Source organism: Megalops cyprinoides, chromosome 2 (genome assembly GCF_013368585.1).
Source record: "Megalops cyprinoides isolate fMegCyp1 chromosome 2, fMegCyp1.pri, whole genome shotgun sequence".
Classification (NCBI taxonomy): domain Eukaryota; kingdom Metazoa; phylum Chordata; class Actinopteri; order Elopiformes; family Megalopidae; genus Megalops; species Megalops cyprinoides.
Window position 1 is genome coordinate 9,973,504 of NC_050584.1, and position 25,324 is coordinate 9,998,827.

Consider the following 25,324-nt stretch of genomic DNA (forward strand, 5'->3'; position numbering starts at 1 on the left):
CTAACGAATAACATTTACCTTAACTCAAAACAGTTGGAGCATGTCAAGGATATATAGCCTGAGAATGGAAATAGCAACTTATTCCTCCTTACACTCATGCCATGGAACATAAAGTTGCCCAAATTTAATAGACAATTATGTGTTGAGTTGTTTGTTAGAGTGAAATACATCTAACACCCTTCCCCAGAAGAAACACTCTCTACCAACTGACACTAAAGTCTATAGCAGGGACACCTAGTCCTAATCTTGAAGGCAGTCCAGAAGATTTCCAACTCTTAATCAACTGCTGTAAAATCCAGTGTACATGTCCCAATAGAGCTTTGCTGATAGGAATGATTAAATCTAGACAATGGCTGTATTCCAAAGGAGAAGTATGTACCCTTTGTTGTTGATGGCCATTTTAAAGAGCATTACAACCCACAGTAAACAGTCAGTTACAAGGTCCCGGCAAAGGGGCTTTAGAAAGTGAACAATACAACCAAAAGACACCTCCCAGGAAGATCTGGAGAGCACTGTGAGAGTAACAACAAACCTCTCTGAACGGTTTTGTATTGTAGATGAGCCAGCTCCTAAGAATGTTTGAGTGAGAGCATGATTCATGTACAGTAAATGCAGCTATTTCAGCTACCTATACAGCAAAATAGTACAGCTCGCTAGCTTACTAGACTTACTAGACTAGCTGGAATGTAGCTTCTCTAAGGCATTCAAAACAAACTACTGTAGCTTGCAAGGTAATAGTACAATGCGAGTGAATTAATTGCATTTACCTACCTAATCAGCAATACAGTCAATCAGTGGCTAAAATTTTTTTATTCCTCCATTTCAAACAAACAAGCATCACTTCTGGGGGTAGAACACATATACAATACTACATTAGTTGGGTCTACAATTCCTATTTCATAAACTACATTTCTAACATTGTACAGTCAAGCCAAAGGTTTCTGCTTACCTCGTTTATCTTTTCCATAGTTAATGTACAGAAATAGAAGAAGCATGGATCAGAGAGAAATAAGCGAATAGTTTAGTAGATTACCTGACTTCTGCCTTTGTCAGGTTTAAAGGTCATTGACCTGAGACAGAATAGCAAAACAGCAATCGGACACACACACACACACATACATACAAGTAAACATTGGATTTTTTTTTTCTTTTTCAAAAAAAAGCTCTCCATTTACATTTAACTTTAGAGGTTCTTAACAGGGGGGAAAAAAGGAGTTGCAGAAGCACTTTAAAAGAGGGCATCAATTATTCTGCACACAGTATTTTTAACTGGCAATATTATTGCAATGCAGCTGCATGAGCCCTAAAAATCTTTATCCATAATGAATTACACCCTCAGGGCAGCCCCAAACCGCAAGCCTGGGTCTGCCTGAGCAGGGAATTCTGGGAGGCTGCATTATTTATTTAATTCCTGTGTTTTTCTATGGTGAATACTATTGTGGTTGTGTAGGGAAGGGGGATGCTTCATTACAGGTGAATATCTTCCACACAGATGCTTGCAACCAGGCATTGAGCTCACAAGATGAGTGAAGACAGTGGGCCCACACTACACACATTGATGGCTGAGAAAGGGTGAGAACATGGAACTCTGTCGTGACCTAACAGTTATTTGTTTAATGCAACGGATCCTGTGTTTGGATTTACTCATGCTGAGCAGTGGCAAAATCTCGTTTCTTTCATCCCAGAGGTCAAGGAAGGTTTAAAGAATAAAGCTTGCTCACGCCGAGTTATTACAAATGCAGGATGGGAAAGAAAAAATTACAGCACAGAATGCAGCCATACCATTCCTCCTGTGTGCATGTGTGTGTGTGTGTGTGTGTGTGTGTGTGTGCGCGCGTGATTTTAAGATATAGAGGCCTAATTTTCACACAAGGAGACGGTTATAGGTAGCTAAACACAAGATCACCAGTTGAAGGTCATTATAATCTGAGCAGTGTGGTGGACGGTCAAGAAATTATGACAGCACAAACGTGCGGCACCCAAAAACCAGTGATGACATACAGTAAACACCGAGTATGAGGACGTATATAGGGTAGTGCGTTTTTGCTTACATCTATACAGTGCATTACATGTGAATCCTACAAAAGGCGTTGACACCATACACCTCATGTGCAAACAGAAAAGAGGAAAGAAGGAATGAAAGAAAGTAAGAGAAACAATGGCAAAACAAAGAAGGGAAGAACACACTTGGTTTGGCGTCAGGTGCTGGGGACGGAGTGGGTGACCTCTGTTTTCTCGAGTGCGGACAGTCGTGAGGAAACGAGTGGACAAGCAGTGCAGGGAAGGATGCCCCCTCCTCACCTCGTACTCCTCTTTGAAGCCGTATCCCTCGGCGCACTTCATCTGGGTGATATGCTGGAGCAGGTCCGCCACCCGGATGGCGGGGTGCAGCTGCCCGGTCTGGTAGGGCACGTCTACTGCCTCCCTCTTCTTGTAGGAGTGGGTGTGGGACTGCACCAGGCTGCTGGTGTCACTGGTCATGGTGTGGTTCTCATCTACAACACAGCAAGTGCAGGGACAGCATGGTAAGGGTTGAACAGCCCTGAACGCCATCCCGTTTCAATAGCAGAGCCAACAGCGATGGACGATGGCTTGTTACTAAGGGGCGGGCACAGTACAACGCTACTAAGTTACTGGTTCGTAAAACATAAGGTGATGAATTATATTGAAGCAGCACAGTTTTTACTGCCATTTAAAAATACTTAAGATTGATCATCCTCTATGCATTTACTTTGTTTACATGGCTTACACAAACAGACAAACTTCAACACAGATAAATGACAGAGTCGTCAAAACATCTATAATAGTGACACATAATTGTGCAGACAACTGTGGGGGAAAAACTCAAGTTATATATGTATAGCTATATAAAAAAGAGCATTCTTTTCCGATATATTCTACCCATAGGTTATTTACAAATAACTAGATTAATTCTTCTACATCTTGTGACTGAGTTCTGAGTGGAAACCATCTTTCACATAATGGGAAAATGAGATTTCAAAATGTAACGACCACAGATGACGTTAGTGCATGGTGAATGGTGGGTAGACTGGGGTGGCTACAATGACAATGTCTGATGGGACACCCTCATAACGTAGCAAAGGTAAAACAAATTTGAATAAAAAAAGAAGGGACAGATGCGACAAAATCCAAATACGCATGAGGTAATGCTCCAATGGGTCACTCAACTTGCCATGCTAGCTAATGGCTTCACGGTGGACACAGAGGGCGTGAAATGCTACATGTCAACTGCCATGCAAGTCAACACACACCAGAAGCAGCCCAATTGGCAACCTTCTGCATGAAGCACACAATCTCCTCCCCCAAAAGGGTAGACTGGGAACTTACCATTAATTGGCACTTTTTAAGAAGATACATAACAGGTTAATATGAAGAAAAAGAAGGAGGAGAGAAAGGAAACAGGGTATAAGCAACAATATAGCATGAGCACCTGCACACTTTTCTAGATGACTTATTCTAGGCATGATCAACTGCCTTCTGGGTTCTCATTTACAATGTCTATTCACAGGACGCCTAGTAGACAGCCTATTCTGGGATTAGTCCCTTAGGGTATTTTACGTCGCTGTAATAACCTTCGGTTTTGCTATTAGGAAATGCTACTGACAAAATTTCTTGAAAAGATGAAAAACACTTTCAAGGTAAAAAATAATTTTCTCACCATATACAAATTACTTTTATCAAGATAACGTATTAACAATGGTTGACATTTACAGTACTTAAACAATAGAGACAAATGAAAACCGGTTCACAGTCAATTCTGTGATGCACCTTTCTGAAAAACTGCTAGGTATAAGTACTCACATTTTAAAATGTACTGGACAGCTATGCTCACTGATGGGTGTCGCATGTTTAGTCCATACCCTAACTCTTGTGAGGACACATCACGCGAGCTGCATAAAAGCTGCACTGGTGTGTTATATTTCTCAGAGCAACTGCACTACAGTGTACATTTACAGAATGGTAGCCATAAATTATTAATGCAAAGAGGCTTCCGTTTATCATTATCATTGCTGTATATTCTTGTAATCGAGGTTCTCTTTTGTGATAAAATAATACAAATGACTTAATGTTGCCATAAAAAAGGCAGTGGCGATTGAATGGAAAAAGGCTATGACTCGGTTTTATTTAACACTCACTGCCCAAAGGAACAACAAAAACAAGAATGCTACTGGTAGTCAGCCAAAGGCAAGAGCAACAGCATGGAAAAAACAATATATTTTTTTTTTTCAGGGGAAGAACAGTGAAGAATTACTGGAGTTCAGCAAAACTGTGTTCTCTTGCACATGGCATACGTTCCTCCCATTCACACAGCGCTCGGCATCAGCGCGGCCTTCCTCTGTCGCTCTAGGGTAAACGGTCGGCGCAGACGTTAGCGGTTGTAGCAATGGCTATGGGCAAAGTTGCTGAACCACTCTGTCACTCCCCCTCATCCAGTCCACATCGTCTGTCCATGCATATGAGAGGTCATAGACATACGTGACATCACACGCACGACACGGAATGCGGATGGGATGGAGTGAAGCCAGCCTCAGCTCAGTAAACCCCCTGATCTCACAGAGAAGTCAAGCAGGCAGGTATGGAAGTGAAGTAGAAGCCATCCTCAGTAACAGAACCAACCAAAACCAACCAGAAAAGAATTTTCCCCCTTGTCTCACTGTAGTGTACAGCACATTACTTACTGCAGACACACATTATCTCGCATTTGATTTAGCAGAAGGAAATAGAGAGAAAAGAAGAAGGATTTCTCACCTAGGATAGCAGTTGGCACAAAGGGATCTGCCCACACCCCAAAACCAGTGCAGAGTTGGAGGTTTTAAAAGAAAAAGAACATGGTAGTAAATGAGTGCACACATTTTCCTATGGGTAAGAAAGCATCAATAGCAGAGCAGTAGCTGGCATTAGTCAGTAAGAGGATCAGTTTGAACAGCCATCAGAGAGCACTGAGGCCCGCATGGGAAAATCCCACAGTGGACATATTTTCACCAATTATAATAGATGGAAACACATTTGGGTCATATAACCTAACCTATGAAGTGTACCAGCATTTGTTTTGTCGTCAGATGAAAAATATGTGGTATCGTATAGCTGATAGATTCTGATTGTGTGCTGACAGACATTTGGGTTCTTGCATACGGGTGAGGTCTGTCAAGCCCAAGGCAAAGCTATAGAGCACTTAAAGCAGTAGCTTCTGTAAACACCACATTCCCTTCAGAAACTCACGTTAGTTACAGGCTCAGAAGAGCACCCCTCCCTCATCCTCCCTCATTCTGTCATGCACCAGGTGTCTCTCCATTGACACAAGAGAAGACATTCTGGGTAATACACAGGCTGGGATTAAATCAAAACTTGGACCGGCTGATTCGGACATATTTCGCAAGATCCAAAAGAACAACTCTGGAATCTGAGCAGCAATGTTTCCACTGGTCAGATGATAGTTAGTGGAAATGCAAGCAGGAAGTGCCAAAAGCATCCAGGTTGCTAACAAACAGGTCAAAGTTTTGCTCTCATCAACCCCAAAATAAAAAGCCAATTGAAATTCTCTCCTAATAGGTAAATGTCTGGAATTAGAGAGTGCAGCAGCAGGGTGAGAGGTGAGGTCATTACCTGGGTAGTAGGAGTTGGGGACGGACGTGCTGAGCGTGTTAGTCTTCATGGTGAACGACGATGGCGAGGACACAGCTTTAAGCGAAAACAAGGGGAGGACAGGACAGTTAAAATGTGAACAGAGGGAGGGAGGGAGGTTTTTCATTGTTTCATTTTTTTTTTTTTCTATCTCTCTTGGCTTCAGAGCGACCTTTGTTTCATAAGCGGATTTCGCATTTCTTTTCTTTCCAAATGCCGAGCAGAGACAGGCACGCGATCCCCATCTTTGCACACGCAAACGCTGCGTTTTGTAACAGGAGACCCATTAGTGATCAGCGGCGTGTTTATTTGAGGCATGCAGACCCCTTGACATTATGAAATCAAACATATCAGAGCTGTCTAGTGCAGCTCCCAAAGCAAGTCTGGGAAATCTTGTAAATATCAGTCTTTCCACCTGAACAGAATGTCTGCAAAAAACTCCACAGTGCATACTCTGCATAAAACAAGCTAATGTTTACATATACCTACAAGCTGAAATACTTCAAGCTTCTCTTGATCCTGCCTACTTCACAATGGGTTGGAATATGGTTACAGCAAGAACAGTGCTCTAGTGATTAAAGCCCTGACTCAAAACTTGTGGGTTCAATCACCAGTAGTCATGCCAAACAAATTAGTGTTTTGTGCCTCTTTGCTTGGTGCTCAGCATTAAAGATATTTTTGGGGCCAACGACCCTGGCATCTTATTGTCCCATCCAGGAGGTGGCTGCTTCATGCCATGAAAGCTGGGACAAGCTCACACAACATCAGCCACTTAGAGTTCCACACTGAATCCAAATCGTGAATAATAACATCCAAATAGTTTGTCACCACTTGTGAAACGTGAGCTGAACTCCTAATCCATGACTTCGTAATGTACATTTGACTGAGACATGCTACCTAACAGGCTGTCTAGATGACAACTGCAAAATAGTTTGGGGTTTTGAATATTGGACTGTATAGGGTCAATGCTGGTTAGTAACATCTGCCTTATAAATTTCTGCCATTAAGTGGAATTATTTATCAAAGGACATTTAATAGAAAGGTATGATTAAAAAAAAGAAATTTTCAGTGCCATGCTCAGACTCAAGTCTAAGACCTGTCAATTGACAGTCATATTTTTTCCGATCAATACATAATTAATACAGAAAAGGCATCTTAGGCAATACCTTAGTGATGAATAGGCAGGGGCCTCAAAATAACCCGCTCCTGTCTAGTGGAAGCCTGGATGTCTGACTGTCAGTTAAAAATCTCTCTCACAGCCAGCGGCACAAGGTCACATGTGAAACGGTCTGTCATAAACAGGCGATCTGTTGTACGGTGAAGAGCATGTTTACTTATTTATTCCCTTCCAGGCCACTTTGGCTTGTGAGACATCAACTCTTTCTGCCATAAACAACTTAACTCCTGCAATATTAAAAACGGATGGACTATCAAGGAAAATCTTTAGTTTCCACACTGATTCCTGTTCTTGGACAAACATGCTCAAGCCAGTAAGAACGTCTGAGTATGTCAGCTTGTGTAACTTTTGTAACAGTCAAACTTTTCTATCTGTTAGCGTATACCGGACATTTATTGCCATCACGTATCAAATATAAATGGTAAAATAACCAATGAACATAACTGGACAGTAGTATCAGAATGCCTGTGTTTGCACCTTTGCAGTAATCATTTCCTCATTGTGTTGATTTTCTTCTTCTTTTTTTTTGCTGAATTGTGAGACAGAGGGTTCTAGCAGAGGGGGCAGATGGTCGCCTGGGCCAGGCCTGCTGACCCAGCACACCCACAGAGACGTGGCTGTAATCACTTCTCCGGGTGGATTAATGAGGCTACCCCCAGACCCATCCGGCTGCCCAGAGGCTGAGCGGTAAAAGGGGCGGGGGCTCGCGGCGGGCACAGCCATGGAATCCGAGGCCACAGAAAAGCAACATAAAAACTGCAGTGGCTTTGGGGGCCGACCAGCGCTGGCGGCACCGAGTGCATTTGACTCTGTGCCGATCGGCAGAGCCGGGATAACGCGTGACAAACACACCCAGGCCGATTCAACAGGGTTGTCCAGATACTGAAAATGTATGGGCTTGGACAAGCTCGAGGCAGAGAATACAGAGGAAGACACTGAAGTAAACACAGTCAGTCAGCTGAAAAGTCTGTAACTGGCATGACTGCTGTAAGCACAAGGAGCAGGGTAGGGAAAAAGCTGCATAAATTTCAGTTATTCCACACGTATAGTGACGCATTCCTCAATTGCAATTACAATTACAGCGAAAAGTGTTCAGTTACCTGCACAAATTGACCTTGAAGGGTCAATCAAAACATGACCTCATCATAGTCATTACAAACGCAATCACCACTTATCAAGGTTCTCATGGGGGTGTGTTTCTTTGTCAAGAACTAGCATTGATCAATATTTCCCAATATCAATATTTATATGCCAAAGGTGTTACTGGCCTGCAATCATTCAGTTATATATTAAACAACTAACTTAAGGCCCGGTTTAGAGAATGCATCTAACTGACTTGTATGCAGTCAACTCCATCATTCCCAGAGTTCAGTGCAGCCACACGTTCCGACACTTACTTCTGCCGTTGAGGTTGTGCGTGTCCATGAAGGATATGGCCTCATCGCAGTTGGTTCCCTGCTCAGTGTAGCTCTTGTCCATGGAGTTCACCATCACTGTCATCTCCTGCCGAGTGCTGCTCAGAGTCTCCTTGCGCTTCTTTGCCAGTTTCCTTTATTGACCACAGAAAACACAACAAAAACAACATTAAGACTGAACAGCCACTTGTTCTCATGAAGGAATTGTTCATGTAAGGAATTATTATTGTTTGAACAACAACAATTTCTTGTTCCTTTTACTAATAACCAATTTTTAGTAATTTCTGTTTCAGGAATTTATTAATCCTGTTTAAGCACGGGTGATTGGTTGTTGAGTGATTAAAAAAAAAAAAAAGCGTTTATCCAAAAACTGAGGAAAAGTCATGTACTTTCACCCGGCAGGCTGAGCTTTACACTTCTATTAGGTGAGGATGGGAAGCTTCAATTAATGATTATGGGCAAAAACATAACTGGGATAAAATGAAGTGTTCTCCCTCCTCCTAGCCTCAGCAGATCCTTCATCATTTTTACTGTACACGCACACACATGTACAAACACGATTGCCACATCTCATACGGGTAATTGGAACATACTCCGTTTGGCACACGTAGCGGTGGACGCACACCCCCCGGTGGGGACAGGGCGAAAATGTCATGGCCGTTTCCAGCATTGTGCCATGCACTGCGGTGAGGCAAATGCCAGGAGACAAGGACACTCCTGAAAGTCTGAGCGCTTGGCAGCGTGCTCAAACTAATGCGCTCTCTGGGGGCTTCATGTCAGAGGGAGGAGCGACACACACACAACCGGCTCCCAAAACTAGGAATATGCTGATGGAAAAAAAAAAAAAAAAACAAAAAACCCCGCAAAGATTTTTTGCCCGGGGCAACGTGACGTTTCGGGCTCCCTGAGAGTTGCCTGACTGTGCCCCATGCGCAGACTGCTCAAAGGCAGCACGGTTTGCCCTGTCCCGTGTCTGCCACACCGCCACTCCAGCACTCCAGACACTAATTAAAGGTGTCAAGGAAGAAACCTGCTGTGTTTCTTTTCCTCCCCCCTGCTGAGACGAGGCACTGCCAAAGGATGTTAACGTAAGGCAGGTTTTATTGCAGGAAACACTACTTCGGGATGGTGCAGTGTTACGCCTTGATGACAAGCGGGAAGAGCATGTATGCAGCTCGAAAGATCTGTCAACATGAAATTAAATCCGTATGTGTTCAGCATACAACTGCAGCCCCATATTTCTCCAAAACAGATTTGCACTCCTCTGGTCTTTGTAACAACAAAACCTCATCTTCTTTTGAAAGTGGATTTTTCAGATCCATTTTACAGTTTATATTCTCCTTCAACTCTTAACACGCTGTGTTTTGATACTTTCATGATGCTCTTTCAGCAACCCTTACTTGTCGCAGCTGCAGCGACTAATTCTGAAATAGCATTTCTCTGAAATCCAGTGGGTTTGCCTACGCAAAGCCCAGCTGGTACTACACAGTAGAGTCCAGAGGAGGGGCAACAGGTAAAGGCCCCTCCTCTCCCCACCCCACCCCACCGGCCCTTTTATTTATAGCTCTGGTGAACAGTGCGTCTTTGTGGCGGGTGGACCACATGGCCCTGCACAGCGCCAGGGAGCTGATGAATAGGAGCCGTGTTTGTGACACACTCCGCAGGCCCTGCAGCTTAAAACGGACCCTTGCTGGGCCCGTGTGGGTGGCATGAGGCAGCTCCACCACCCCTACGCCCCGTCCTGCCCCGCCCGCCCGCCAGCACAGCCAGGCCTTAGCATTCCACATAGACAGCAGCTGTGAGACCAAAGCACCGAAAGGCCATCAAAACTGTCCTTTTAAAACAACAACAAAAAAGCCGTAACATCGGCACCGAAGTCATTTTTGATTAACAGGTGGGTGAAATGTTCAAATGTTCACATTCAGTCTAAAAAAGACACACGTATCCGGGCCAAAGATCTTGTTCCAAAGATTCACGGCCCTGCCACCCCCCCTTATGAGAGGCATACACTTCAGCAAGTTGTAATGATGGCTAACTGCCTCCCACTGTCCCCTGGAGGTGGCCTGGGGCAGTAGCGAAGACACAAAATGGAGGAGATGGCCATCGCTAATGGAGTGACTCCAAGGCTCCTGCCACAGTGAATTCCCTGTAGTGCAGCATGGCTGAAAACAAGGGGAACGGTGGCTAGCCCAAGTAGACCACGGTCTGCACATTAAACATAAATAAATTAAAGTCATCCCTCTCCTTCTCCATCATCATTGCAGCCACTGAAGGTCAAAGCCAATCCTGCTTTACAGAAAAAGAAAGGCTCTCTCCAGCCCACAGTAGATGTTATCAGAATGCATTTTGCAAGCCTTTCCCTTGACTGGTATTTAAGCTGGCTGTAGAACTAATGGGATACAGTGTGTGTCAGATGAAGAGAGCCATGCTCCATTGTTGTGAAGAGTCACTGTGAGGTAGCAAAAAAAAAAAAGAAAAAGTCAAGAAGGTCTCCAGCCTTCCCAATGTGACAAAAACACTGGAACATTACGCCATGCCCCAGCAGCACATCGGAAATCACGTGGAGGTTTTGGAACCCCCCCCCCCCCCCCCCCCGCCAGCTCCTCCCAGATGCACCATCATCTCTCCGTGCCACACGTGTCACAACAACAACTTGCGATAATTTCCCCCCTGTCCAGGTGCGTTTCGTCACCCGCACCTGCCCACACCACAGGTGACTTCGCGAAAGCATTCTTCTGGAGGAGCCTGAGGAGACGGCTCATCTCTACAATGTGAAGGCACCCCGGGCTTCCATCACCATGCCTTTGAACTCAATGCCTCCATTGAGGGAAGCTGCCCTTACAATTTCCTTACAATTTCCTACAGTGAGTGAGTGCTGACAGGGTAAACGGACCCCGTCTGAAACTCTGATACTCTTCTGCAAGCACTACATACAGACTGGTCAGCTGCCTTTCTTCATCTTCCATTTATTAGTTGTTAATGTTTTACCTTTTATTAACCTATGTTTAGTTTTTTTTCCAGATAGTCTTAAACCTGCTTATATTCAAGTCCTTATTCATCAGAGATCAGTTCAACAAATTTGCAGAACCGTACTAGCGTGCCTTCCAAAGATAGTTCGTATGCAGTGAAGCAGTAAAGATTTATTTTAAAAATTAAGCCGACATAAAGCAATTCCACAATATTCAATTTAATGCAAAATAACCCAATCTGTTTCTTTATGCAGATCGTAATACAAGCACAGATCATGGATGCTTTGGTGTCTTATATAAGCAGAATTTCAAGTGAATGCAAACTCATATTAGCAATTAATAGAATCTGATTTACTACAAGGGATTTCGAAGGTAATAAAACTTCAAAGTGGCAATATCCCCCTTAAACGCCAAAGCCTAATCTAGACATGGCATTTGCAAATACCATCTTAAATTCATAGCTGCTTGTCATCATCTGGATCTGCATTTGTTTCCATTCAGATTTAAGCTTCAGCTAAGATCTGTCAGAGAACCATTCTCCCTTTGCACTTAAAAACAAATTAAAGTGTCGGCTAAAGCCTTTTAAAATTACACTGGCTGCTATAATCACAATCGTGGAACTGCTCTTGGAGTTCAGCTCATTTAAAGTATTCATACAGAAAACAGTCCTGAGAAATTGAAGGCGCCTCACCAACAATAAAAATACAAAAATAACACAGAGGCACTTAAAGGCAATCTACGCGACATGACCACTTTAAATCCAGTAGCTACACACTATATAAAAAAAGCAATATAATAAGAATGAAAAGAAAACAAGAAAGTCTCTACAGACCCCCGTTGTAGTGGAAAGAAAATACTCGCTTATGGTGCTGAATATCATCGTTATCGTTATGGATGGTTCTTTTAATCTTGCAACGCTGAATGTAATTTTCACCAGGCAGATAACAGCTTGAGTATGAATCCACCTCTAACCGGTATGGTACATGCCTGAGGGAGACAGCGCGGGGAATAATTGTATCTCTCTCCGTCTTCACAATGGACAGCAGCGCTGCTCTGTCGAAGCCGTGTGTGACCTCTGAATACATTTGAATACGCTTTTGTGTTAATGGACAGCTATAAGCTAATGAAGCTCTCCTGCCGCTGTCTTTTCCAAATCAATCTTGTTTATTCAATTTCGCTGCGCTCCTGTTCCATATGGCACCGGGCCCCCGCTGCCTTCAAACAGTCATTTGCACTGAAGACCCAACAGGAAGCTAATAGTTTAACTGTTACTCCAAATTTGCTTGACAAAAGTGACATTTAATATGCTCCATCATATTGTGTGTAATCTGCAATTTGCCATGAGCAGACAAAGTACACTCGTTCCACTTCCCCCCTCTCGTTGTGCAGGGGAAAGATGAATGATGCCCTGTCGTGGTTAGATTAAGGAGTCTGCCCTGCGCTGCAGTCAGAGATCATGTTTTAATGGCCAGCATTATCGCGCAATACCAACACTCCTTCACCTTCCAAGGAAAGGTGTACTCTTATTGTAGTTTCCAGGTTTTGCGTGTTCGTTTTAGTCGTTTTTTTTTTTTTTCCGGCATCTTTTTTTTCCCCTCAGGTTTTAAAACCACCGGCTAATCTGGAATGTCAAGTTAATGACCTGGAAAACACCAATCCAGTTATTTATGTTTGTGAGACGGCGGAGCACAGCGGGAAAGGGCTTCTCGCATTGCTGGTGCTACATTAAACATTAACAAGCATGCCATCTGCATCCCAATGCACCATGGGAACTGTGAAGATAGAGGTGGTCACCTCTAAGTGGCGGACGAGACCCACCTCGCACAGTATGAGATAGGGGGTGATTTCAGCTGTACTGGCCCCTGGCAGGAACACAGACACAGGACGGGTAATCAAGACAACGGCATTGCACCTGCAATTTCTGGATGCCCTGCATTTTCTTCGTTACACAGAACTATGGCACTGAGGTGTTGAGGTGTTGTACATAGAACTATGGCACTGAGGTGTATGTATGTACATGAATGTACATGGCACAGGTCTACCTGCTAATGGAGGGCAACTTTCATGTAGGGAGACTTATACGTTTTCCTCAAAATTACTTATGGCAAAAAAAAAAAACAACGTTACGCAATAAAAATCTACATAATACAATAAAATCTGCATAAGTTACTGGTCATCCATTTATAGAAGTTGGCAATAATACTGCTGAGCCTATAGCCACCTGTTACATTCAATAGAATGAACAGAAAAGGGAAAAAAGTAAGGGAGGTATTCAAGGTGTCAGTTTTTTTTTTTTCCATTTGTATGCATTTCTTGCTGTCAGCAGATTTGCACCACTTACAGAGAAAACCCAGGTAAACCGCTAACAATACAATGACACAAACCTCTGCCGCATGCAAAACAATACTGTCAGCCGCCCAAAAGCCCAAGCCAGACACCTAGGTTTCCTTTCAAAAGGAATTCTTACATGCACATGTATTGCAGAGATTGTATAGGAATGCTAACAGCAGCAGAAATGATAGATGCGGCAGCATTGATAGTTACTCCTGTACCTTGAGCTAGACTTTTCCAGTCTGGAAACAGAATAGTTCTGTAAATAATTCATACAAAAACATACAAAACTCCCAATTTTTTTTTTCCACACTGGCAAGTGGTGGTGTGTTATTGTGATGATCTTATTTAAGTACATTACTGTTAATAAAGGCTAGTAGGTTAATACAGGTATCCCAGAATTGACATGTTTAGATGTAAAAGACGGAAGACAGCCAAGACACCAGAAAAAAAAATATTTTCCCTAATTTCCCTCACTCCTCTCTCCCTCTTTCTCTGTACACATTACACAGATTACCTTGAGAATGCCCCTGAGAAACTATTTATTTTCTTAAACACTTCCATGTTGAAACTCCTCCAGAGCAGTCAGGGCTTGGCACCAGGTTAGAGCTTCTGTGTCTGCTTCATTTGTGAGCCACTGTGCTTTCCAGCCTTGTCTGAGTCTGTTGTATAAAACACCCAGGAGCAGGGCGATTGAAGAAATTGACAAAGCACAACCAGCCCATTTCCTTGCAAACGTCAGGACTCGATCCATCTCGGAGTGCGACAGGGGAGCAAGCACGAGGAAAATGGAAAATGAATGTGAAAGTGATCTTCTGAGGTCCCCAATCAAAGCGTGTCACAGAGGATGGAGGGCGTGACACAGCCCCCTATGTGATCGATGCAGCGTTGCATACATAGGGAGAGCATGTACACCAAAGGGTGATGGTGGCCATGTCCAAAGGGTCAATATAAACATGACGACCAAAATTACAATTAATGAAATAAAAAAAGACTATACGCAGCCAGAGTGCGTTTCAATTGATGTTTTCTTGGTCACTGACAACAGAAAGAAAAAATCCATTCTAATTCTGAAATGTTATGGTATAATTATGATATATTCATAAGCTGTCCTTGCTTTTGTTTTACATTACTTTTGTTTTGTACGCTTGAAATCTTTAAATGCTCTGAGATTTTTAAATTGTTGCTGTAATTACTATTCAACAGAGCCACAAGGCATTTCCTCATGGTAGCAGCAAGTCTACAGTCATCTTTTTATACAGCACTGATAAGATCACTGCCACACAGATTCATGCTATAGAATCCAAGCATACTTGTGTATCGTGCCATGGGAATGCTTGTTGCAGCTCGAATTGTCCCCACAGCGGTGCTTGGTGTGAAGGAATGAGTCAACGCTGGGGACGAGAATGACAAGTGACAAGACTGGATCGACTTTGTGACAGGGCTCTCTTCATTAGGGGCGCGCCTGATACTGGAAGCAGTGTGCTGAGCAACTGAAGGGAGGTTAAATGAGTGACACCAGCTGAGACGAAAAAAAAAAAAATAAAAACATCAGCTCAAATGAAAGATCGTCTCTGTGGAGTTTTGGCAGTGCGGGCATCACGTTCCACGGCCTGAAGTAAGAGATGTCCTGTGGGGGGGGGGGGGGGGGGGGTCGGTCAGAAACAGCCCCGGAGGCACAGTCCGACCTCTCGCGCGGTCTCGCTTCCACAATGCCAACGTTTCCGCTGCACACGTCAATTCATTTTGTTACAGCGTGAGCGTGAGTGTTTGTGTGTGTGGGCTGCATCTCCTTGAGGCATCGCTGTAGCTAAATTGTTTTTAAATGAGCCGGGATTCTAGAATAATAACCACCTTGTAATTTACTGGAGGAAGTTTACCAGAGCTTGGTCTTAGATTTGCTGTGCTTGTGAAGTGAAAAGTGAGGAGAAATTAGTTGTGGCACTCAAACTCAGAAATGCATTCCGGGCCATTTTTATTTATTTATGCTTTTCGCCGATTTCGTCTCGTCACACAAACGAAGCAGTACAAGGGAGGACTACTTAAACTACACAAGCGCTTGATCATTCCTGCTGCGGCTTCACCCACAGTCTGTCTGGAGTGCACATCCATCGCCCATGCATATCTAATGTGTGGGCATCGTTCTCATTCTCGGCAGAATCCGACCCTTTCAAACCACTCCCCCACCCCCCACCCCCCCCCACAAAAACCACTGACAATATTCCTTCTCGAAGTACAGTCATTTAGAAAAGCTTTAAGTTTAACCTGAACTGGGTGAACAAAGTAAACTTGGCTTCAGTTATCCTGCACAGAGGAAAGTTTCTCTCTTTTCACAGACACATAAATAAAAACTCATGCCGAGCGCTACGCTGCTGGGCGCCGTGATCGCCCGGGCCTCTGGAGACACAAAGCTGATGTACCCTTGAGCGAGGCACTCTGTCCAGACTGTCGCCGCATAAAGCCATTTTATTTATCATTTGTAGATATAAATCTTGATGTTTTTCTGCTGCTTTGACACAGACCTGAGGCGAGGGCTGGGTTGGACACTTCATGCTCACTGAAAGTACAGGGAAGCATTTCTACTTTTTTGAAGAAGCACTCACCATGTGGGCCTTTCTGGGACTGATGGCCACTCAGAACAGTTATTAAGGGTTACTGAATTAAAAACATTTTGTGACAAAGGAGAGGAATATAACCAAAACAGGCTTACTCTGAGCATGTTCCCCAGCCCTAATAAAGCTTCTTGCCAAGCGTCTCAACTTTACAGCTCAATTTCCAAACCTGGTTTTAAAAAATGATAATCAAGAATTTTTAGTTAAACAATGGTTACACTGCTTTACTTAGCTGTCCTAACAAAGAAGAATTCCATTTAAAGTTCCACTTTCCTTGGCATCAGTGAAGAATATTGGCTGTTGTACTCTACCATCCTGTTGTATGTATTGTTTACAATAATTGCAAACAATAATGCCCCGTCTTCTAATTTTCCCTAATTCGGTGGAGGCACATCATAATGAAAGGCTGGGGGCTGTGCACCCTTTTCCTGTGTGGATAAATATGTTTTGCATATAACTGGGAGTATTACTGTGATCACTATAAATTGGTTTTGAAAAGGGCTGTGGGCTGAACAAGAGCGTACATGAAAAATTGAAAAGTTATAGCAAATGCATGCTGGTCTGCAATGATCTGTTTAGATCTATGCTGTATCTGCTTGGGAATGTATTAAAAAAGGCTTGGTCCTGCTGCTCACGTTCTCAACACGGGGACAAGCTTTCCACGGAGAGGAGAGAAAGCACAGTGTCTCTTTCAGATGTGATTTATTAGCTGATGAGCATATTTGTATGTGTGTGAGGAGAGGGGTAGGGGAAGGGTGATGATAGCAAAGGCTACCCATTTCCAAGAGCTGTATGAATTACGTTAGCAATGTGCCATCCACTGGTCGATCTCACGATACACCACGCCACTAAGCCACTAAGCCAAATGACTTACACGCAGGCTTGCCAATTTCTACAAGAGGGCCCTTCCACCATGTCAAATGCCCTTCTTGATGGCAGCCAGAAAACATCAAGAGGCAGATGTACAGCAGCTTGATTACAGTAACAGATGAACATACAACTCCTACTCAGAGGGACATTTGTAAGCAACAGTGATGCACAGACGAGCCGGCTAACCTCGGTAACATGCTAGAGCGTAAACCTGTCCACCAGTATTTTCATATACTAATCATGCACAAATGGAAACCATAACATTCACATTGAGAACATACATTCTGTCCTCCCACTATGTGGTAAGACTATAAGAATGTCAAGCCAACAGCGTACAGTGCGAATTCAAAGGCAAACTAATGCATGTGTAGACAACCAGAAAAAAGTAAAAGTAACCACTGGATATGGAATGGAATGATAGGTCCATTACACAAATTAACCATGTTGAGATTTACCGGGTAGGGGGCCGCTCCGAAGTGCATTCTTAAATGCTTATAATTAACCAAATGGATCTGCACTAATTGAACATGTTGGTTACACCACAGGTCAATAATACTCTTTGAATCCTAGATCTAGAGGGCTGGTAGTTTTATCCATGTACATGAATCCATCACATTTATCTTATCTGTGAACTCTGAATCCATCTGGCAAATTAAAACCTGCACTGCAGAGAGGATCAAAAAGGATCCCTCTCAAATATGGGCCACAGGACAGCTTGTGCACTTTGCGTCTCCCCGTACACATCGCATTGCTCCACCTGCAAATGCAACATATTGGATATAAATATTTCATTTTGCTCTTGAAACTCCTAAAAGTAACCTTATGTTTACCAAATCAGCATCACAAAATCCATACATATTAAATGACATCAGTAAAAAAAACACTGACAGGCTGTTTAATGGACTTCCAGATAAACTTTATCCGACCATCACTCCTGCAGATCGGACCTGCCCACTCCCTGCCTCTGAAGCCCTTAAGAGTGAAGGCTGTCACATGCAGGAGAACCTGGTGGAAGCAGAGATGGCCACATTCAGGGGCTCACTTCTATGTGTCAAATGGAGTCCGCGCCATTAGCTCCATTCAGCAAAAAAGTGAACTGAGTCGTTTCATAAAAGAAAACACAGGAACACAGGGAACGGGACTCTGAGTCCCAGCAGAACAACACACAATGAGAAAGGTCAGCTTTTATTGGAAGAGCAAAAATATAATTCCCTGCAATTCCCTGAATTTCTGCAGAAACCAAATGATCCTGGATATTTACAGCATGATGCAACACTTTAGTAGAGATGGGAGGAACTGTGATGAATTGTACTTGTAATTAAGGGTACAGTACGATTCTGTCACAAAGGTCACAGTCACCAAATTAATAGACACTGGTGAAATGTTTATAATTTGCACGCTAGCGCAATGTTAGTAGAAGAAAACAAAACAAAGCTTGTTTGAACTTCTGCAAACTACAAAGTGATTCAAAAGTGGTTTTCTTCTTTCATAGAAAAGGGTATTGCTATGCAATTCTGATTTAGGCTTGACAGTTCAGCCAATGAGATTTCCTGTGATTTTTTAGAAGAATGTGCAGCTTTTATTTTTCTGAGTTGATGAAAAGGAAAACATCTGAGCCGAAAGTAGGAGCAAACTGGTTAGTACTGTGGCGATAGAGAGATGCTTCTAGTTTTCAAAGGGAATACTTTCAAGAATGTGGTGGGTTCATGTTTGGTACAGCATGTACTGTAATGTTACTGAAAAATTACAAGCGAAAAGCAAACTGTGACAAACACCTTGAAAACCCTTTGCATAAACATGAGCCACGAGAATTGCAATCGACAGAAGGCAAGAAAATAACAGCGCAAAAAACATTGACTTTCTTTAATGTGGGGATCGAGGAGCTGATGCACTGGGAGACAGAGTTACAGAGGACTACTGCACAGCTAATGTTCCACTGAAAGTTTTTTTTTTACATAGTTGTATAGAACAATCTGGAGAGCTCCCTGAAAACACTGGTGTTGTACCTTCCTGGGGTCATCTGCAGAAACAGGCTTGGTTTAGTGAACCAATCCCATGGTTGAAATGAAGTGCCCTGACACTGTGGAATTCTGGTCCAGCCTGATGAGTATCTTTCAAAACCTGGCTGTGATAGCTCTGAGGTGTTTACCTCACAATCTGTCTGTCAACAAATCAGACTGCTTTCCTTCCTACAAAGATGTCTTGAGAGATGACAGATGTTCAATCAAATACAACTTTTCTGTCTGATGGAAGCAATCCGCCCACTGAAGGCAGATTGATTATTTTGCTGAAAAATGGACTGCCAAAATGGATCGCCAAAATGGACCACTGAAAAATGGACTGCCAAACCCCTAAAACCAGACGAAATGCAGTTTGTACATGTTCTTCTCCATGTGTCAGACAAAGCATAATGCTGCAAGGTGGTGCATACAACCTTGAAAAACTGTGCAGCCGCTTCTAAATGTTGGTAGGAGGCAATACTTTAATGAAATTAATGATGAAATTGTTTGTAATGAAATTACAAACATTGTTGTGCTTTTAGTATTAAACAATAAATATCATAAAAATATTCACACTATATTAGTCCAAAATTCTTCCAACTGCTATGAACCCCTAACCCACCCCTGCTACCCCCAGTAACATATTGGTATTGGGGTAATGAGCGGCAACAGAACCATGGAAACATTGTAAAAGGTGGTCGACAAGCATCATAGACCCCATAACCTTTTTTCTTCTTCAACAGATTGCTCAAGGGTCACAAATGTATCAGAAACTGCTCTGAGGATTGTAGACCACTTCCTGTCCAGACCTTGTTTCCTAGAGTATGTATTTGCGGGAAAGGGGCGGAAATCTAACACCTCCATTTCACAGGGGTTTCACAACAGATCCAGCGTTCATTTACAGATCGAAAGCAGAGGCAGAATCGATTGTCATAGTTCACATAGTGCGCGTGTGAAAGCACTCATTAACCGTTGATGCGACACAAAGTTGCTGAGCCACAGTCCATATGTAAGGAGTAATCAATAGATACCCAGACAGACGCTGAGTCTGCCAATGGGATTTCAGGTCATCAGTTACATTAACGTAAATCTTGCAATATCACAATTAGGCAGCTCAAAGCAGAGCACTAGCAGATGTAACAAAACAAGCAAAAGTGGAGGGCTACTGCTAATTACAGACGACATTTATACTGAACGTAATTATGGGCGAGTCATACAAAACCCTTTATTACAGGTAAATGGAGGCTAGCTGTGACTCCTGCTTTCAATGACCTGCCATACTGACCCACCCTTTCGGAACATGGATTTCATTAGTGAGAAATGAGCCATGCAGTGGGAGGAATAGACAAATGCTCCGGGAACCCTGCTTTGCAGAAGACTGTCCTCAGCGGCAGCCACTGAATTGACCACTCTGGTGGCACCAGTGTATACCACAGTGCATCAGGGCAACTATAGGCTAGACTGTTCGGGAGAAATATCCATATAGTGAGACTGATTTACAGATATAGTCTAATATTTTCTTCTCTAGTACACACAAACGTGACCGTGTTCCAAACGCTACATGAGTGCTGACAGACGTGCTTCCATTGTGTGTGTTTGTGTGTGTGTGTGTGTGTGTGTGTGTGTGTGTGTGTGTGTGTGTGTGCATGCGCGTGTGTTTTAGTATGCATGGAAACAGGTTTCCTTCCTTTATAAAGGCAGCTAGCCCACTATTACAAGTTTAATTTCAGTCATAAAACAAAATAAAATGTTATGGATACAAGACTTCAAGGAGTTCTTAAGCGTTTCTAAAATCTGCTGAAGCTATATTATGATACTTCAGCAGAGCACAGTTCTCACAACATTTAAAGTTTATATACTACTTTCAACTGAAGTTAAGCAAGGTCCAGACCAAACCTTCTTTAGAGATCACTGGATAGCAAGTTACCCGATGGCTGCATCCTACTTACTACCCTATAATGAAAACAAAACAAGATAAAGAACACATACTAACCCTTTTCCTCTTTCTGTGAGCAACATAAAGGTGTAACAGGGTGCCAGGGTGGTCAAAAAAATCTAATATCTAGAGTTAAGGTACAAGCATGATACTCCCATTCTCACATACTCCTGATTGATCAATACATGTTCAAATCTTCAAGCAAAACACAAGTCTGCTCAACTTTGCACAAAGTCACAGAACAAGACCTGAAAGAAAGCAGCCCAGGATACACACAACTCCAAAATGAAATTGGGTACTTTAGGTTACCTCCATCTATACAAGTCTTTGTCACTATACACAGTTGATCAGTAAAAAAAGAAATAAATAGAATAAAACTAAAAGGCAACCTGTTCTATGGAGGAGATGGCTGTTTAGTGAGAAATTGGCTGATAAGGAGATTGGTGTGCTTTACTCCTTTGTTTACGCATGTGAGGGCTGTAACCCTTTGTTTCATAATCAATTGATAGGATGGCTTTACCACAGTTCACTAATTCCATTTCCTCTGGTAGGCTGCGCACACTGTTAACTGCAGTAAATTCTCTTGATCTCCTCTCTGCAGTTGCCTGAGCTACCCTTAATTATACTGCCACCTAATTATACAGTATGATACTTAGCAAAGCACGCAGAATGAAAAATTGTGGAAAAATAAGGCTGCAATAGGAATTATGCGCTGGAATCTTCTGCTTAACCACCCTGTCCGAACTGGCAGGAGATGCTACAATCCCGTAAACAACACCATCAAGGAAAGCGTGCCCCGCAATGACCTGTCATCCCGATGAAAGCAGACCCCGGACATTCCCCCAATCCATTAAGTCGAGCAAAACCGCTCTTTCCTCTCCCTACCTCCTCCTCCTCCTCTTCTTCCTCTCCTTCAAAATGCAGAGCCTGTCACTGAGACAAATGTGTGTCCCTTGTTGCAATTAATTTGATTCTTGTTCTGCGTGAGCCTTGCTTGTAGGATTTAATTAAGGCTTTCACGCACTCGGCACACTCTGTTAAAAGCCCAGAGTTAAATGGGCCTGTCTTTTTTTTTCCCCTGGAAGCGCTCGAAAATGATGAAGTTTATGACTTGTGTTTCGAGTGGCTCAGAGATGGAAAGTGAACCTCGGTCTTTGCTCATCTCTCATCCAGGCAGTTATTTCTCTCTTGTTTTTATCGAGATGCTTTATGTTGCCTTTTACTGTTCCACCTAAAGTCGTCCGTGAAATTGATGAGGAATACAGGAAGCATCACAGTTTTCATATTGGGAGGAAATGATGGTGCAACAGATCTCTACAGGCGGGAAAAGGCCTTTATTTTTAGATGTGTGTGTAGTTTATTGGAAAAATCTGTTATTAGGGGCTCGGTGTTCAACATGCTATTGTCAGAGATCCAACTAAATCCCCAGTGAATATATTTCTTCACTGCATTAATAATACAAGACCTCTTAACTGTGTCTACACTATATGCATTAATAAAGTATGTGATCATATGTTTAAAGGCATCAAAGTTGGTACACGAGTGCAACACATTTTCAATTTTTAGCTGAAGTCTATGAGCTTACAATTTCTCTGGGGATAAATTAATTTTTGCATAAACCGGAAAAAAAAATAGGCACACATTCCTCATGAGCTTCTCAGCCAGAACAGGATGGAGGCGAGTAATTAAATATGTCTTAAGGCCAATACAGACAGATATAACTATAGCTGAACGGTTAGCCAAAATAATCCACCCAGTACACTACGTGAATTGGTCCTGAACAGATGTAGTCGTGAACCATATACCTTCTACATGCAGAATCATGGTAGGCCATTAGCAAACCGTAATCCAGTGACAAAATCAGAAAGCAGGAAGGGGTGGCTTGTGGACCACTTGAGCTTCTGTGCAAAGTAAATATCGTACAATATGAACAATTGACACCTGAAGGGAAACCACCATGGACTACAGTACAGCTCAACAGAAGTAACTGTAAAGTTTCAGGGCATACAAATACAAACTTGATTACATGGTTAATCATTTCAAATGCTGTTATCTTCAACAAAACTTAATTTCCCCTATATTATGACAAAAATGTGTATGTGTATGGACCACCTTTCAGAGTATTGCTTCTGTCTTCATAGGTGATTAGTAGAGTCAGTTTAAAATTACGCTGGTGCTTGTCTGTCCCGGCACGTCTCGTAGTTTAATGGAATGGAAACAGGCCCTGAGAATCGTTAATCCTGGCTTGTCAGGGGCCATGGGGTTGCTGTGTGGAGGCATTACAGCTAGGAGTTATTAGCTTGCTCTCCTTACTTTGCATGAGATGAAGGCTCCTTTCCCATCCTACACCTGAACCCACCCCCACCCCGACAGGGTCTCTGGCTGGATCAAAGACGCACATTCAATATTTCATTAAACCGCTCGCACAAGTAACAGCTCAATTTGTGGGAGCGGCGACTGATGTCAAACATGAACCCGTGGAGCGACGGCCTTCGAGAGCTAAGCGGCATAATCTTGAGCAATTTACCGCATTACTCCTTAAATGATGATCCTCGGTGTATCTGAGTGCACAGCAGCAGCATTGCCCTTGAGTTTAAGGGACACCCTAGGAGAACACCACTGACACTTTTTTTTGTGCAAATATGTTTATGTACATTTCCCCTCTCATTTTAAAGAAATATCTCTGGGCAAATGTCTGTCTCTCCCCATAGCTGGGAAAATTAGATGTCAATATAATGTTTCATAATAAAAGGCTATCCTCCTCTGCACAATTGAATATTTATCCACATTAAAATGCCCTTATTTTCCACTGCCATTCAACAGAGTATTACAAAAAAATCCTTTATAGAAGATTTCAAAATGGAAGTTTACATTAATCAGTGTAGATTTCTCAATGAATTAAATGTATATATTTCTGATGTAAACATTAGACGTACATGTCAACTGAAACACTGTAGTTTCTCCTTTCCTATAAATAACTGATGCCTGAATTTCCCTGTTTCCTCACTGACCATCTGTCTAATATTAATTTGTCCATTATAAACTTCATTGGAAACAAAGATGTTTTAAGCATTTGTAAACAAATGGCATGGTTAGTAGAACTGTCATAATGCTTAACTGTTTAATGTTTAACTATTATCATTTAACTACTATTATGATTTCACAATATACCAACACATACAATTACCTGTATTCCCCTCAGCAAAAATGACAGAATTTAATATATGCTTGTGTCTCAAATCTGGAAGTCTCATAAGTGTGGTTTCTTTGGTACCTAGACAAAGTCCTTTACATTTGAATGCCTCACTGAATTCAGACTGTCATGAGTATCAAATTCTTCCTTTACTCTGTGACTATCAGGCAATGTAGAGCCAAATGGAAAAAGTGTTAAATAAACAATATTGACAAGATAAAGCTCTTCTCTCTTTAAGTGATATACACAGAGAGAAATAAGATCATATCCTGGACTGAGACAGTGATGTCTACTCCACTTGAGCACATCTGATAACAGGCTGCTTTTAGCACTGTTGCATGGAGTATAGATGGGGATTCACAAGCTGTTGACATGGTCATGCAAAAATAATTGATCTAAAAAATGAAAGAAAAAGGGAAAGCATGAGAGCTCTGAGATGACCACTGATTGCTTCACAAGAGAACAAGGACAGCGTAATGGGGGTGGCAGTGGTTGATTGGTTGGAGGAAGGGGTGGAGTTAGGCAAAGGAGAGAGAGGAGCTTTCCTCTCTTGCCTGCATTGTTCGATACGCTAGAATGGATGGGGTACGGGTTTATAGTCATTCCCATGGTTCAATGAGGTTACAAAATGCAGATTTCCTTTTGTCATTAAAAAAAATGAAGAAAGTGGAAAAACTTCTGTTTGTTTTTCTTTATCTAATGTCAACAAAAAATGCTTAGGAACAGGGGGTATTCATCATTAATTTCAATAGTAATTTTAAGGCCCCTTTCAAACTAATGCAAGAGTGTGAGAAGACTCAAATTTGTACATATTTTATGTAACAACCCAAATAAAAGAATGAATCACTTGTATAGATTACTGTTATATAGATGATTCTAAAGCATTATCTGGTTTTCACATGATGTCTTTGTGATGAAAATGCTCACCCATTAAATGCGATAACTGAAAAATACTAACTTATACTTTCAAAAAAGCATGCATACATTTACATAATTTTTCTTACTAGAAGATAAGAATACAGAATACATTAGAAAACAATAAGATGCCTGTTTGATACGTGCTGAAGTTTAAAATGTGAAATGGACCTGGTTTATGGGAACTTTTTGGCAGGTATGTCTCTAGTCTCCAGCTAGCACTGAAAACATATGCTCTAGCTCAGCTTGAAAGGGGAGGAAGT

At 42.4% G+C, this 25,324-nt stretch overlaps 1 protein-coding gene across 12 annotated transcripts in view; it reads right to left on the minus strand.

Moving 5' to 3' along the window:
• The window catches only part of ptprma (protein tyrosine phosphatase receptor type Ma), a 201,918-nt gene that overhangs the window by 32,270 nt on the left and 144,324 nt on the right, over positions 1–25,324 (minus strand). For 4 of the 12 annotated variants that reach the window (XM_036516774.1, XM_036516765.1, XM_036516729.1 and 1 more), the window contains 5 exons: positions 8,218–8,369; positions 5,626–5,700; positions 4,771–4,797; positions 3,349–3,360; positions 2,302–2,495 (listed from right to left, as the gene is read on the minus strand). In XM_036516774.1, the coding sequence (XP_036372667.1) occupies positions 2,302–2,495; positions 3,349–3,360; positions 4,771–4,797; positions 5,626–5,700; positions 8,218–8,369 (460 nt within the window). The remainder of the gene's footprint in view (positions 1–2,301; positions 2,496–3,348; positions 3,361–4,770; positions 4,798–5,625; positions 5,701–8,217; positions 8,370–25,324) is intronic. The other 8 variants (XM_036516791.1, XM_036516754.1, XM_036516736.1 and 5 more) reach the window with 3 other exon arrangements.